We start from the raw sequence: 13664 nt of genomic DNA on the forward strand, positions 1-13664 counted from the left end.
TATGTCATTGTACACTAGCTTTTTCACTCAAGAGGAAGGGAGGAGAGGAATTAACATTTACAGTAGATGATTTTGCTATTTATTTATAGCTCAAGGGAAGAGGATGAAGGTTGCCGTTAGACTGGACTTGGTCCACTATGTGTGTTAGTTTCATTTTCCATGTCCGTATTCCTTTTATCCAGAATTATCAAGAATAACTGTAATCCTTGTTGTTACTTGTCCGTTTAGACACAAAGCTGGCAATTACAAAAGTGGATACAGCTAGCTTTACTATGATTTAGTCATTTAAATGGACTTTCACATTACACTGGAAAAATCCTTCTGACTTGCCCAGTTTGAAGATAAAATTTATGAAAAAGAATATTATACAATGATGATTTGTTGTTGTTAGATATATGTCTACATTCTAAAGTTAAAAGGATTAGCTGTACCTATAGAGAAGGAGTAGAGTAGACGGTGTTGGTAAAACATGCTTGCAGCCAGTTTTCTTGGCGCATAGGCCTGGTACCTAAAAGCACAGGTTTTATCAGGCTATAATGACTCTCAGAGAATGGAGAAACTCCTTTTGTATGTGATGGCTAGTTTTGATGTGATTACATTCATGTAGTCATTGAGTTTTAAGTCAATATTCCAATAAAATAACTATAATTATTTTAGCCTAAGGATTTTTATTATAGCTAAAGTGTGGGATGGCATTTTCTATCCTGTCACTCATTCACCAATTATTTTTTTGACTAGCTAAAATTTGCTAGGCATACAGTACAAAGATAAAGACATGGTCCAAGCTATTGAGTTCAGTGGAGGGAGACACACCCATAATTGTAGTGTATAGTATTGAGAGATTTTATGTTTTCAGTGCAGTGGGAATTCAGGAAGATAGAAGAATTTTCTGTGCTTTTGATGGGGGTGGCTTTTAGGAAAGGATTCTTTTTTTTTTATTTGATAAATTTGAATGTTACAATTTGTAAATTTAAGGTGTACAGTGTGTTACTTTGATACATTTATATATTGTAATACGATTGCCAGTGAAGCAATATTTATCATATTACAGCATTGTAGTATAGTATTATTGACTATATTCATTATATTGTGTATTGGATCTCTATGGTTTATTTATTACTCATTATAAGTTTGCATACTTAAACACCATACCCCCATCCCCATCCCCGTCCCCATCCCCTGGTAACGCCATTTTACTCATTTTATTTTAACAAGTTTGACTTTTTTTTTTTTAAAGATTCCACATATAAGTGATATCATACAGTACTTGTCTTCCTCTGTCTAACTTATCTCGCTTAGCATAATGTGCTCAAGGTCTATCCATGTTGTCACAAATGGCAGGATATCTTAGGAAAGCATTCTTAAAGAGGAGTCTTACTCAATATATTAGAAGTTCAGCAGTAGGCAAGAGAAAGTAGGCATTCTCAGGGAAGGAGAGACAAGTATATAAGACACGTACACATGAAAGAGTAGCATTTTGAAAAACTATAATTTACGGACCTAGAGTTGCTGGAGATACTGCTACCAGAATAGAATATAAAGAACCTCGTGTACAGGCTAAGGAGATTGAGTTTTATACATTTGTTGGCAGAGAGCTATTGAATATTTTTAACTTTCAGATTGATTTCAGGTTTTCATTTTAGAAACTTATGCCGTAACAGTGTAGAAGATGAATGGAGGGGCTAAAATTAGAGAGTGTTGCAGTGTCAAGCTAGAGAAGACAGGGGAAGTGACAGAAGGTATGAATAAACGAGAATAGATATAAGAGATCTTTAGGAGATAAACTCAACAAGACCTAGGGACTTATTTGCATATGAAGTGTATAGGAAGAATAAGCAAGGATGACTGAGGTTTCTAGCCTAGACAATTGTGTAGATGATGGTGGCATTAAGCAAGGTACTTACTAGAAGATCAAGCAGGGAAGGCAGGGTGAACGTATTTAGTTTGCAGATGTTTATTGAACATTCTGTTTGAGTTGTCTGTACATACACAAATCATCAGGTAGAACTTTAAATTTTGAGTTTGAGGAACAACAGGTATAAAGCATAAGAAGAATGGGTTAAGAATGGAATAATGGTAAACAGCGGCTGCATTTTTAAGAATATAGTTGGGTAAAGAGAAACCAGTGAAGGAGACTTAAGAATAGAAGTGTATTGAGAAAACCAAGAGATGCTTGAAAAAATAATGTCTTTGGGTTTGGCATTGAAGAGGAGGTTGACTTTAATTTTAGTGTCAGAGACTAGCAGAATCCAGATTTCAGTGTGGTTAAGAAAGGAAATTGACTGTAGATTACTGTGTTAAGTTTGGTCCTGAAATGAAGAAGAGGGTGGCAACTGGGAGTTATAGACCAAGGAATAGCTTTTTATTTTTATTTTAGTGTTTAAGAGGGAAGAGATTGAGTGTATAAATAAACAGGTGTCTTTTTATACGGTTTGGCTAGCCTATGTTTTGATTTTCTTATTTGCCTCTTATCTTTAAAAAATAAAACTTTAAGAAACATATTGCCCATTGGTTAGTTGATTTTACTAGTGTTAAACCAAGCTTAATTATTGTTGGTAATTTTTTTTAGGAATATGAAAATGCTGAAAATGCATCAACTCAGTCAAGGGTTATGAATAAAAAAGACAAAAGAAAGACTCATCAGGGAAAAGACAAACCTCTCACAATATCACTAAAAGAGTTTCAATCTGAAGGTAATATACGTATGAAATCTACTATACTAGAGAAGCTATTCTTAGTCCTTGTATAATTTCATTTTAAGTACCTCTCTAATTTTTAAAATAAGCAAAGATTGTTTTATTAATATGTTACTTAGAATGTAAAAAATGTAAACCTGCTTGAAAATAAACTATTTGGGGGTTAAAGTAATCTAAAATCAGTCATTAAAACCTCATAAAATTTCAATAAGAATTTATGTATTTCTGAATTTGTTCCTTTTCTAAAACTCACTGAAAATAAAAATTGATATTTGTAGTTTTTGAGTCATCTTGAAACATATTGTCCTTATACATAAATTGATTTGGCTTACACTAGACCAGGAATAGTATTTTCAGATTTCATCCATTATTGGTCAACCTCTTCAAGTTATCTGGAACTATATCTTAGAAAATTAAAATGTAAATTTTTAGAATGAGACTTACTACCAGAAATCTCTTTATAATGTCATTTGTATTGGTTTTGTTGAACAAAGAAGACAGAAGGAAATTATACCATCCACTGAACTTTTGAAGACAGAGCACAAAGCACATTATTTTTGAATTGGGAAATGGTGAAAACTCTAAGGCTGTGCTGTATAATATGGTAACTACTATTCATGTGTGGCAGTTTAAAGATAAGTTAATTAAAATGAAGTAAAATTTAAAATTCCTTAGTTGCATTAGCCACATTTGGTGCTCAGTAGCCACATGTAACTAGTAGCTTCAATGTTAGACAGCACAGGTATAGAACATTACTGTCATCACAGAAAATTTTAATGAAGAGTGCTGTGCTTATACCAATCAGAATAGTTGCTAACCGGATAAACAACAAGGTCCTACTGTATAGCGCAAGGAACTGTATTCAAAAAGAAAAAAGAATAGTTGCTGACCAAATGAACAGCTGTTTCTTCATTGACCAAGAAGTCAGTTTGACTCATGAATTTAAGCTTAATACATGGGGCATCTGTTCCATGAGGATTAATAAGACCATAGCAATAATCTAAAAAAAACCAAAACCCCAAAATACTTTGTTTTCAGAAACAAGCCTACCTGTGAAGTTAGGAATAAATTTAGAGGATCGTGTTATTTTCATTTAAGGATGAGGAAACTTTTCCCTATAGTCTGCTTCTCTAAGTTGCTTTGTTTCGGGGTTAAAAAGAACAGATATATGCTAAATTTCCAACTTTAGTAAGAAAGATTTTAATATAAGAATTATGTCATTAAAAACTAGGCAGAGACATAAAAAGAATGCTTTTTAAAACTTCTTTATTTTTCATATGTTTAAGTACTATGTACATTTATTAGATGCATTGAGAAAGACATTAGTATGATACTGTTAAAGGGAAGCTGTACAACTATTTCAAAACATGATTAACACAGTCATAGTTCTTCCTTGGGTTTCTGGCATCACATTGTATACTACGTAGAACGTGCTAGAAGAATGACTGGATAACCCACCAGAATTTGGTAGTTTGACCTGAAACATGTGATTTTGACATTTACTGGGTTTAAAGATTCTATTCTGATCAACAGATGCTTTAGAGAACTGGACCAGCTTTTAGATTCTCAAATAGATTTCTCCTAAGAAGCTATGCTATTAAATTATTTTTAGTCCTTGAGAATGGAAAATTTCTGCTGTGCATGAGAAGCATTGTTAAATATTAGATATCCTGATCATCTCCAATTTAAGAACACTTGCTACCTATTTGTACTTTAGTTCAACCTTATATTTATGTGGATTCCCTATATCTTACTTGTAATCACTTCCCAGAAATACTGTGTTGTTACTAAGTCAATGATTTGTTTAATTTGGATATAGTTATGCCATCTTTTTTGTATTCATTTATAAACATACATTAATTTTTAGGATTTTTTTCACAGTATTGTCAAATCACTGATATGATATGTATTTTTAAAATTAAAAAAACTAGGTAATAGTTTTGAAGGACACAAATTACTGTTCTACCTTTTATTTTATTCCACAAAGGCAGTGATCTGTACAATTTTTACAGTAACAGTATCCTGTGATTGATTTTAGACATACTTACCCACCTGCAAGTTCTGCCCCCCCAAAATTATGTGAAACCACAAATCTAAAATATATGGGATTCAAATGTTTAAAATTTAATAATACCCCTTAGTATGGGTGGCATTTACTGGGATATAAGTCTTTTAAGCTGAGCAAATTAGTAATTATATGGTAAATTTTAACATCATATCCCTAGAAAAGTAAATTCTGATGTGAGTCCCAGACAACCCCCAAATGTCTTCTGTAACTCTTATTATAATTTTGAAATTCTTTTCAATAACTTTGTTTAAATATTTTTTACATACTGAAATATTTTATATGTTTATGTCATTCAGTGAAGTCTCACCATTTTTTTTTTCCATTTACAGATCACATTAGTAAAAAGACTGAGGTAAGTAGTAGTATAACCATCTTTATTCTAGAAAACACTTGGTGGTTTTTTTTCTTAATTAACTAATTTATTTATTTTTGGCTGCATTGGGTCTTCGCTGCTGCGCGGGGGCTTTCTCTAGTTGCAGTGAGTGGAGGCTACTCTTCATTGCAGTGTGCGGGCTTCTCATTGTGGTGGCTTATCTTGTTGCAGAGCACGGGCTGTAGGCGCACGGGCTTCAGTAGTTGTGGCTCGCAGGCTCTAGAGTGCAGGCTCAGTAGTTGTGGCGCACGGCCTTAGTTGCTACGCGGCATGTGGGATCTTCCCAGACTCGAACGCAGGTTCCCTGCGTTGGCAGGCAGATTCTTAACCACTGTGCCACCAGGGAAGCCCACTTGATGGTTTTAAGAATGATACTTTAGTGTTTAGCAGTAAGTCTGTTTTGAGACATAGCTATTTAACCCATTAGCTTGTCATGAATGAACTCAGTCCTGTCTCTGGCAATTAAAAGGATATAAAGTACATTACAGTAGAATAAAAATACTATTTGCATGCAGTATAATATCGTTTGACTTTAGCATCCTAATTGTTGTGTGTCCGAAGGTTACCACATGTAAGCTTAAAATTTTAGGGAAAAGTGGTGTAACACTTCAATCTTTACTAAAAAACATCCTGAAACCATGACTCAAGATATTTTGGAATTATGGAAATTGTGAGGTAAGCTGTGATTTTATAGTTTATATCTGTGGATAAGATAACCTGATCATATACTTCTCTTACCATTCACCATTAGAGGGTAGTGCAGCCTACACATAATTTCCTAGTGTTATTGGTTACTTTTTTTCTTTTAAGACTCTAATACAGCCTCTATAAACCTTTTAGAATTGGAAGATACTACTATAAAATCTCTTCTAATATTGAGGAAGGTACTAATAAAATGTTAGAGTTCTTTTGACTTCTTTAGGTAATAATTGAAAGTTTCATTATTCTTCTGTTACGTATTATTCTTGTTAGTAATTCCATTAATTGATTTTTTTTAATGGTCAGATGTTCCTTGATTTCACTTTAGAATGCATACATGGTTTTGAGCATTTTTTGTTGTTTTAGGTGTTTTCTTGACAGGTCAGGGAAATGAAATCCATCTCTAAGAAAACCACATCTAAATAACTCTTTGACTGTATTAATGATATAGTCCTCAACTGTGCACACAAGCACAAAATTGATTTGCTGTTAGACAGATGATAGAAATTTTTAAAGTTATTTAGAAACCACTGTCACTGTGTTTATTTTTATTTTTATTTTTTATTATTTATTTATTATTTTTTTTTGCGGTACGAAGGCCTCTCACTGTTGTGGCCTCTCCCATTGGGGAGCACAGGCTCCGGATGTGCAGGCTCAGCGGCCATGGCTCACGGGCCCAGCCGCTCTGTGGCATGTGGGATCTTCCTGGACCGGGGCACGAACCCGTGTCCCCTGCATCGGCAGGCGGACTCTCAACCACTGCGCCACCAGGGAAGCCCTGTCACTGTTTTTAGATTAAAATTTAAATGACTGCACATATAGGCTGAGTATTAATTATATGTTTGAAAGTGGAAAACATGTACTTTTGGACTGATTTCAATTTTTTTTTACCCATTGATTTATTTGGAGGATAGTTTTATGCAAATGAGAAAGCAGATACAAATGGTACACCCTGTTCTTAAGATACTACCAGCGACTGGTAGTGGAGGGAAAAATAATTTTTATAAACTATTCATGCTTGCTTTTTCTTCTTCACTGATTTGAAAGAAAAAAATGCAGACTGACAGGATCTCATCTATTTAGTATATTTAACCCAAGTTGTATTTAAACAAGCATAGGTTTGTGACATAGCATATGTTTTGTCTCTCATTATAGTTTTAGAGCTGTTTTCTATTATTAAATAATTTGATGTAATAAAATTCACTTTGAGTAATCCTGATGATTAAGACATTTTAAACATTTGTAAATGCATTCTAATTATAATTTATTTCCTACATAACTATTTTAATTAATTGGTCAAAAGAATATGTAATTCACATTATCCTATGACACTTGTTAAAGATATACCAAAGTTATGTTGTATTTCTGTTAGAATTATTACTCATTTTCTTGGGACTTGGATATTTAGACATGCAATGGTTATGCCATTGTTCTAGGAATTTAGAAAAACTTTTTTCTGGAGAGTTAAAATAAGTCTGAAAAAAATTCTCATTTCAACTCTAAAATGAGATATGTTTTCTACTCCTAAAAATGTACCAATTTTTGTCACCTTGTATGCTCAATAATTGACTTAGTTCTTTCCATATTTAATATGTCACTTATGCCAAGAGATTTTTTCCCATGGGTACTCTAAAATTCCTAACCTCTGTGGAGAGCAATATGCATGGTATCTTAGCCATCCCCTTTTAAGTCAGGAGTTTACTGTGTAAAATTCAAAAAAGAAGAGATATTTACTTTATTGCTTGGTGAGGATGAGTACTTGAACTGCCTGTATATTTCTGTAGCTGCTAGCTAAATGTGTTCTCAGGTTAATTTCGTCATTCCCCCTTTTCTTTCTCCATCCATCTTGGTTATGTGTTATTAATCTCACTGTTTTCTTTTCAGTCCCAGTTCTTTTTAATCTCTCTCACCCTAAAACAATTGGGATAAAAATGACACTTGTAGGAGTAGAAGGTGTGAACAATTAAATTTTCTTTGTTAGATGTCCAGGAGATGTTACACTGTTAAATCAGTACCCTCCCCATTATTTGCTGCAATAGTCAAGAAGATCCCAAGAGAATTCTAGACAAGCAGAGTGAATAATAGAATAGGTGCTCTTAAAAACCTCAACTAATCATGCCTTTAAGGAATATTGCTTGATCCTTAAAATTTTTTTGTTTTTAATTTTAACTTGTTGCTTTTTTAAATGTCAGTGCTTCTGGATAGAGTATCACATAGCTACTCCTTTCTCTTTAGCCCCACTTTTATCAGGCCTTCCCAACTCCAGTCCTTCTAATGCCACTGAATAACTTTAAAAACTTTAGTGATCATCATATGTCTTGCAGTCTAAAAGGTCAAGTCTTCAATAAGCCTAAATAGACTACTTCTAGAAGAGAATGTAAGAAGTTGTAACAGTGGTTGCCAAAGGGTGGGGAAGAAGGGGTTCCTGGGACAGGGATAGGAGAAAGGCTTACTTTTCACAATATAAGCTGTTGAATTTTCTATCTAGTCTATGTATTACCTATTAAAGTTTTATATTAAACAGAAAAAGCACTGGGTGAGAGAAAGAACCGGGGAAAAAACCCAGTCCTATGTGGCTCCACAGCCTATTTCTTTTTTATTGCACTGTGCTTTCAGCATGTCTGCCTTGGATATATGAGCTTGTATAAATAATTTATTCATTTTAGATCCTAATTATATTAGCTAAAAAGTAAGATGTGGGATCTGTTGATTTCTAAAATTATGATAAATGGTCAGTGTGTGATTGAAATTATTATATGCTAAAAAATGAACCCTGTAGTTAATACTACCAAAACACAGAATAGTAATAATAGATCATTAAATTCTAAAAACAAATAAATTCTCCCTAGCTTTAAAAATTCTCACCTAAAATCTGACTTTACCTAAGGAATTCAGCCTATATCCTACCCCTCTCAGTGTCCTGAATCCATTTTTCTTCCCATGCCTTTTGTTATTCATGTTTATTATATTTGTTAGCTCTCCTGGTTATAAGTAACAGAAGCTGAACTCAGCTGAGCATAAGCAAGAAAGGAGACACTTATTTGGTTCATATAGCCAAACCATGGAAGAATAGGGAAAGAACTGGCCTCATAGTTAATGGAGCCATGGATTTTATATAGCCTTAGGATAGTTCATTTTTCTCCCAAGTCTCAGTTGCCATTTATGGCCTCACCTCATGGCAGTTCACATGGTTACTGGGGGACCTCAGGGTTACATCTTTATAGGATTTCCTATAAACTATTAATTAGCTCTTGAGGCTCAATAGAGTGAAGTTCAGGTGTTTTTTGTTGTTGATGGTTTGTTTTTTGGAAAAGAAGGGAGCAAAAGTATTTCCTGGGCGGTACGTCACACTTCCTGTCATCTCAGCATCAGGAGGCATAGAATGTCTGGTTATTGTTATGTTAAAATTGATCAGTGGTTCTTTTATTCTCCAATATAAGGAACCACAATTTCTTGGAGAAATGGCTCTGCTTCTAGGGCTGCAACAGGGTATATATAAGATGAGCCCGGAGCATCTTGTAGTGCCAGAAAATAAGGAAGTGCTCAAAAAACAAAAGAATAGGCTTGGGGCATATTAGAGAGACATAGGAACCAACCTGAAATACTTTGCAATGGCCAGAGCTGGGACAATATGAGAAACAAAATAAAATCCCTGAGTTGATACTAATATAAATAAGTTATTTGAATAAATGAGAGACAAGAGACAAATCTCCCATACAGAAAATTTGCAGTAACTTATATGATTTATTCCCCCTCCAGGAGAGGGAGCTTAACTCCCTCCACTCCCCTTGAGTGTGGCCTGTATTTAGTAACTTGCTTGCAAAGATAGAGTACAGAAAGGGAGGGAAAATAACTACACTGGAGAAACCTGGCAAACACAGCCTTGACCAGGTGATCAATGTTATATCATTAGTGATAAATCATGTTGATAGCATCTACCCTTGATACGATGTGAAGAGAATGGCCTATTCCTCTGTGGGTTTCCCCTGAAAACACGTCTAATCATGAGAAAAACATCAAACAAACCCATATCAAGGGATGTTCTACAAAATACCTGACCAGTATACCAGTATGACTTGAAAGTATCAAGGTCATCTAAAACAAAGTCTGAGAAAATGTCATGGATCAGAGAAGGCTAAGGAGACAGGGTAACTAAATGTAACATCCTGGATGGGATCTTGGAACAGAAAAAAGACATTAGGGAAGAACTGTTTCTAGGGAAGTCCAGATAAAGTGTGGAGTCTAATTATAGTAATATACCAATGTTGGTTCCTTAGTTGTAACAAATGTACCATAATAATATAAGAAGTTATCAACAGGGGAAACTGGGTGAGAGAGATATATGGGAACTTTGTACTATGTGAAACTTATCTGTAAATCTAAGACTATTCTGCAATTAAAAGTTTATTTTAAAAATTAATTAGTGGGTTCAGGTTTGTGAGCCAATAAAAAGTTTCCCATCAGACTTTCACGTGATGCTTTTAGTGGCTATTAATGATTATTTGCTTGATCCGTTATTTCTTTAGAGCTTGTTCTTCATTAAATTTAAACTTATTACTTCAGGAATACATGCATACAGTAATAATTGAATGGTAGAGTTTATGAAACCAGTAGTATCCCAGCTATTGCCATTCCCTTACTACGTTTTAAAGTCCTTCTCATATTTCAAGATTGACTCTGTGTCAAGCCATTCAAGAGTATTTAGAGTTCTGAACGTGCTGTATTTTTTCATACTACTTTGCCTCCCATGCATTCTTCCCTTCCATCTTTCTCAGTGGTGTCTTGTCCGTGGATAGTTGTTAGTTCTTGTGAGGGGGAGTGAAATCAGGAACAACCTATGTCACCATCTTGGTGATGTCACACCCTTTGCATCTTTTTTTATTTGGCTAACTATGCGTCAGAACTTGGCCAAAGAGTCACTTTTTCCTGGAAGGGTTGGTTCACTTATCATGGTCTTATTTAGATGCCCAGACATCCTGTGTATTCTTAATATCACTCAACACCCTGTTTTATCATTGTTTTGTTTCTTCACTAGAATTTGAGTTCTTGGAAGTCTGCGACCGTATCTTACTGCTTTAATTTCTTTCGTAGTCCTAACTCCTTTCACATAATAGGTAATGTAAATGAATGTTGGTTGATGAGTGAATGTTCTGCTTTCTTTCTAAAACTTTCTCTAGCCTCTTTTGGTCTGCTGCTTCTGTGTATTTTTATCACACTATAACAGAAGCATATAGGTTTTAATTCCTCTGCCAGTTCAACTACATTGTTAGGGCCTTCATGGAGTTCTGCATTAAGAAGAATTTTAAGACTGCATCCTTGCTCAGCAAGAAAAAGTGCCACACTATCAGTTAATTATGTTTGCCATTTATAAAAGAGGAAGAAGTGGCTGCATGCTTTACAGGTATTTGCCATCCCTGACATGTATAGAAGAGTGCTTAATTATTGTGTTTATTATATCATGTGTTGGTTTTTGTCTTTCGCAGTAAATTGTGAGTTCCGTGAGAGTAGCTGATACATAGCATAGTACTAATTGCATAGTAAGGGTTTAACAAATAATTATTTCAAGTCAAATTCAAGACTTGAGTTCTTCAGGGTCTGTTCTAGGGGAGAGAAGAAAGTAGACTTATCCTATATATACTGTCATCTTTAATACTATGCTTATATAAAGAACACCATTATTTTGATTTCCTCTTGGAATAAAGTCAAAGCACCTGGGATAAATTCAAAGTGTGGCAAAAGAGGAATAACATACAGATGGAACATTCTGAGGTTTACATGTTACTGTATATTAAGGTATCTTAAAACTATTTTGGGGGGTTTTTTCTTTGTTTTTTTTAACTATAAAGCTGGGAGGCTATTCTTCTAAGAGTTGGCTTGGAGCCCTTAGAAATATGAAAAGAATTGTTAATCAGTGCATTTATACTTGTCAGTTTACTCTATAAATGATGTGTTCTTCAGATAGGAAAACAGGTACTCAGTGGGAAGCTAGGTTTGTTTATTAATTGAAGTATAATTTGCACACAATAGAATGTACTAGTCTTAAGTGTGCAGTTTGATGAGGTTTGACACATACATAAAGTTATATGACCTACATTTCTATCAAGATAAAGAACATTTTCATTACATTACAAAAAATTCCCTTCTGGCCCATCGCAGTCATTGTCTCATGCCCTCCCCTGCCCCCCACATGCAACCACTTTTGTGATTTCTACCATCATAGATTAGTATTGCCTCTTTATTTAAAATAAAGCATACAGTATGTTATTCTTTGGTCTGGCTCTTACCCTCAGCAAAATGTTTGAAGATTCATCCTTGTTGTTGTGTAGGAGTAGCTTTTTCCTTTTCATTGTTAAATTATATTCTGTGGTGTAAATGTATCACAATGTGTTTGTTTATTCATCCTGTTGATGAACATTTGGTTTGTTTCCATTTTTTGACAGTTATGAATAAGGCTGCTATGACATTTTAAAAAACAGCTTCATCAAGGTATAATTTATGGATACTATAAAAGCTATCCATTTTAAGTGTACTACTATTCAGTGGATTTTCGTATATTTACAGAGTTGTGCAGCCATTTCCACAATCTAATTTTGGATTATTTCCATCATCCCCAAAAGAAACCTCGTGCCCGTTACCTATACCCCTTTTGCCCTATCCTCCCCTCTCCCCTGGCCTAGGCAACCACTAATCTATGTTCTGTTTCTATATATTTGCCTATTCTGGACATTTTGTATGAATGGAATCATAAAATATGTAGTCTTTTGTGACTTCTTACACTTAGCATAATGGTTTTTAAGTTCATCCATGTTGTAGCATGTATCAGGACATGCTACACTTCCTTTTTATTGTTAATAGCATTCCATTGTATTTAATTTTATTTCTGTATTCATCAGTTGGACATTTGGGTTGTTTCCACTTTTTGGTTATTGTGAATAATGCTGCTATGAACATTTGTGTACAAGTTCTTTAGTGAACATGTGTTCAATTTCTCTTAGGTAAAAACCTAAGAATGCAATTGTTGTGTCATGGGGTAGGTGTAACTGTAAGAAACTACTAAAGAGCTTTCCAAAATGGCTCTGCCATTTTACACTTGTGGAAGTATAGGTGGGAGTTTGTGAAATAAAGAAAGTTATTTTCGCATTCCTTACAGGGAGGCTGACAAAAGGTTTTTTATGATGCTAGTCTTAGTTCCTTGCACTAACTTTAAATGAAAAAACATTTTCAATAATTATTTGTATTTCTCTGTGCCAGTAACAGCAGAAAGTGTAATTTAAAAGCAAAATGCGGGACTTCCCTGGTGGTCCAGTGGTTAAGACTCTGCGCTCCCACTGCAGGGGGCCCAGGGTGAATCCCTGGTCAGGGAACTAGATCCTGCGTGCTGCAACAAAGATCCTGCATGGGGCAACGAAGATCCCATGTGCCGCAACTAAGACCCAGTGCAGCAAAATAAATAAATAAGTAAATAAATACTTTTTTAAAAAGCAAAATGCTTTTTACAATAATAGATTATAATAATACTTAGAAATAAATCTAATAAATGATCTGTGAGACGTATATTGGGAAAATTATAAAACTTAATTGAAAGATAGTAAAGACTTAAATGGAGAAACATACCATATTCATGGATTGGCAGACTTATTATAAAGGGGTCACTTTTCCTCAAGTTAATCTATAAAATCAGTGTAATCCCAATCAAAATCACAATTTAGTTTTTAAAATAAAAATGAAATCACTTCTAAAAATTAATGTGAAAGTGCAAAGGACCAAAAATAGCCAAAATGCTCTTGAGGAAGAAAAAGATAGGAGGACTTGAGCAATCACATATCCA

At 34.4% G+C, this 13664-nt stretch overlaps 1 protein-coding gene across 3 annotated transcripts in view; it reads left to right on the forward strand.

Moving 5' to 3' along the window:
• The window catches only part of GKAP1 (G kinase anchoring protein 1), an 88467-nt gene that overhangs the window by 21697 nt on the left and 53106 nt on the right, over nt 1-13664 (forward strand). For all 3 annotated transcript variants that reach the window (XM_082611960.1, XM_082611959.1, XM_082611958.1), the window contains 2 exons: nt 2570-2693; nt 5094-5116. In XM_082611960.1, coding sequence (XP_082468086.1) covers nt 2570-2693; nt 5094-5116 — 147 coding nt within the window. The remainder of the gene's footprint in view (nt 1-2569; nt 2694-5093; nt 5117-13664) is intronic.

This window comes from Mesoplodon mirus, assembly GCF_964341445.2.
Source record: "Mesoplodon mirus genome assembly, chromosome: 1".
Lineage (NCBI taxonomy): Eukaryota > Metazoa > Chordata > Mammalia > Artiodactyla > Ziphiidae > Mesoplodon > Mesoplodon mirus.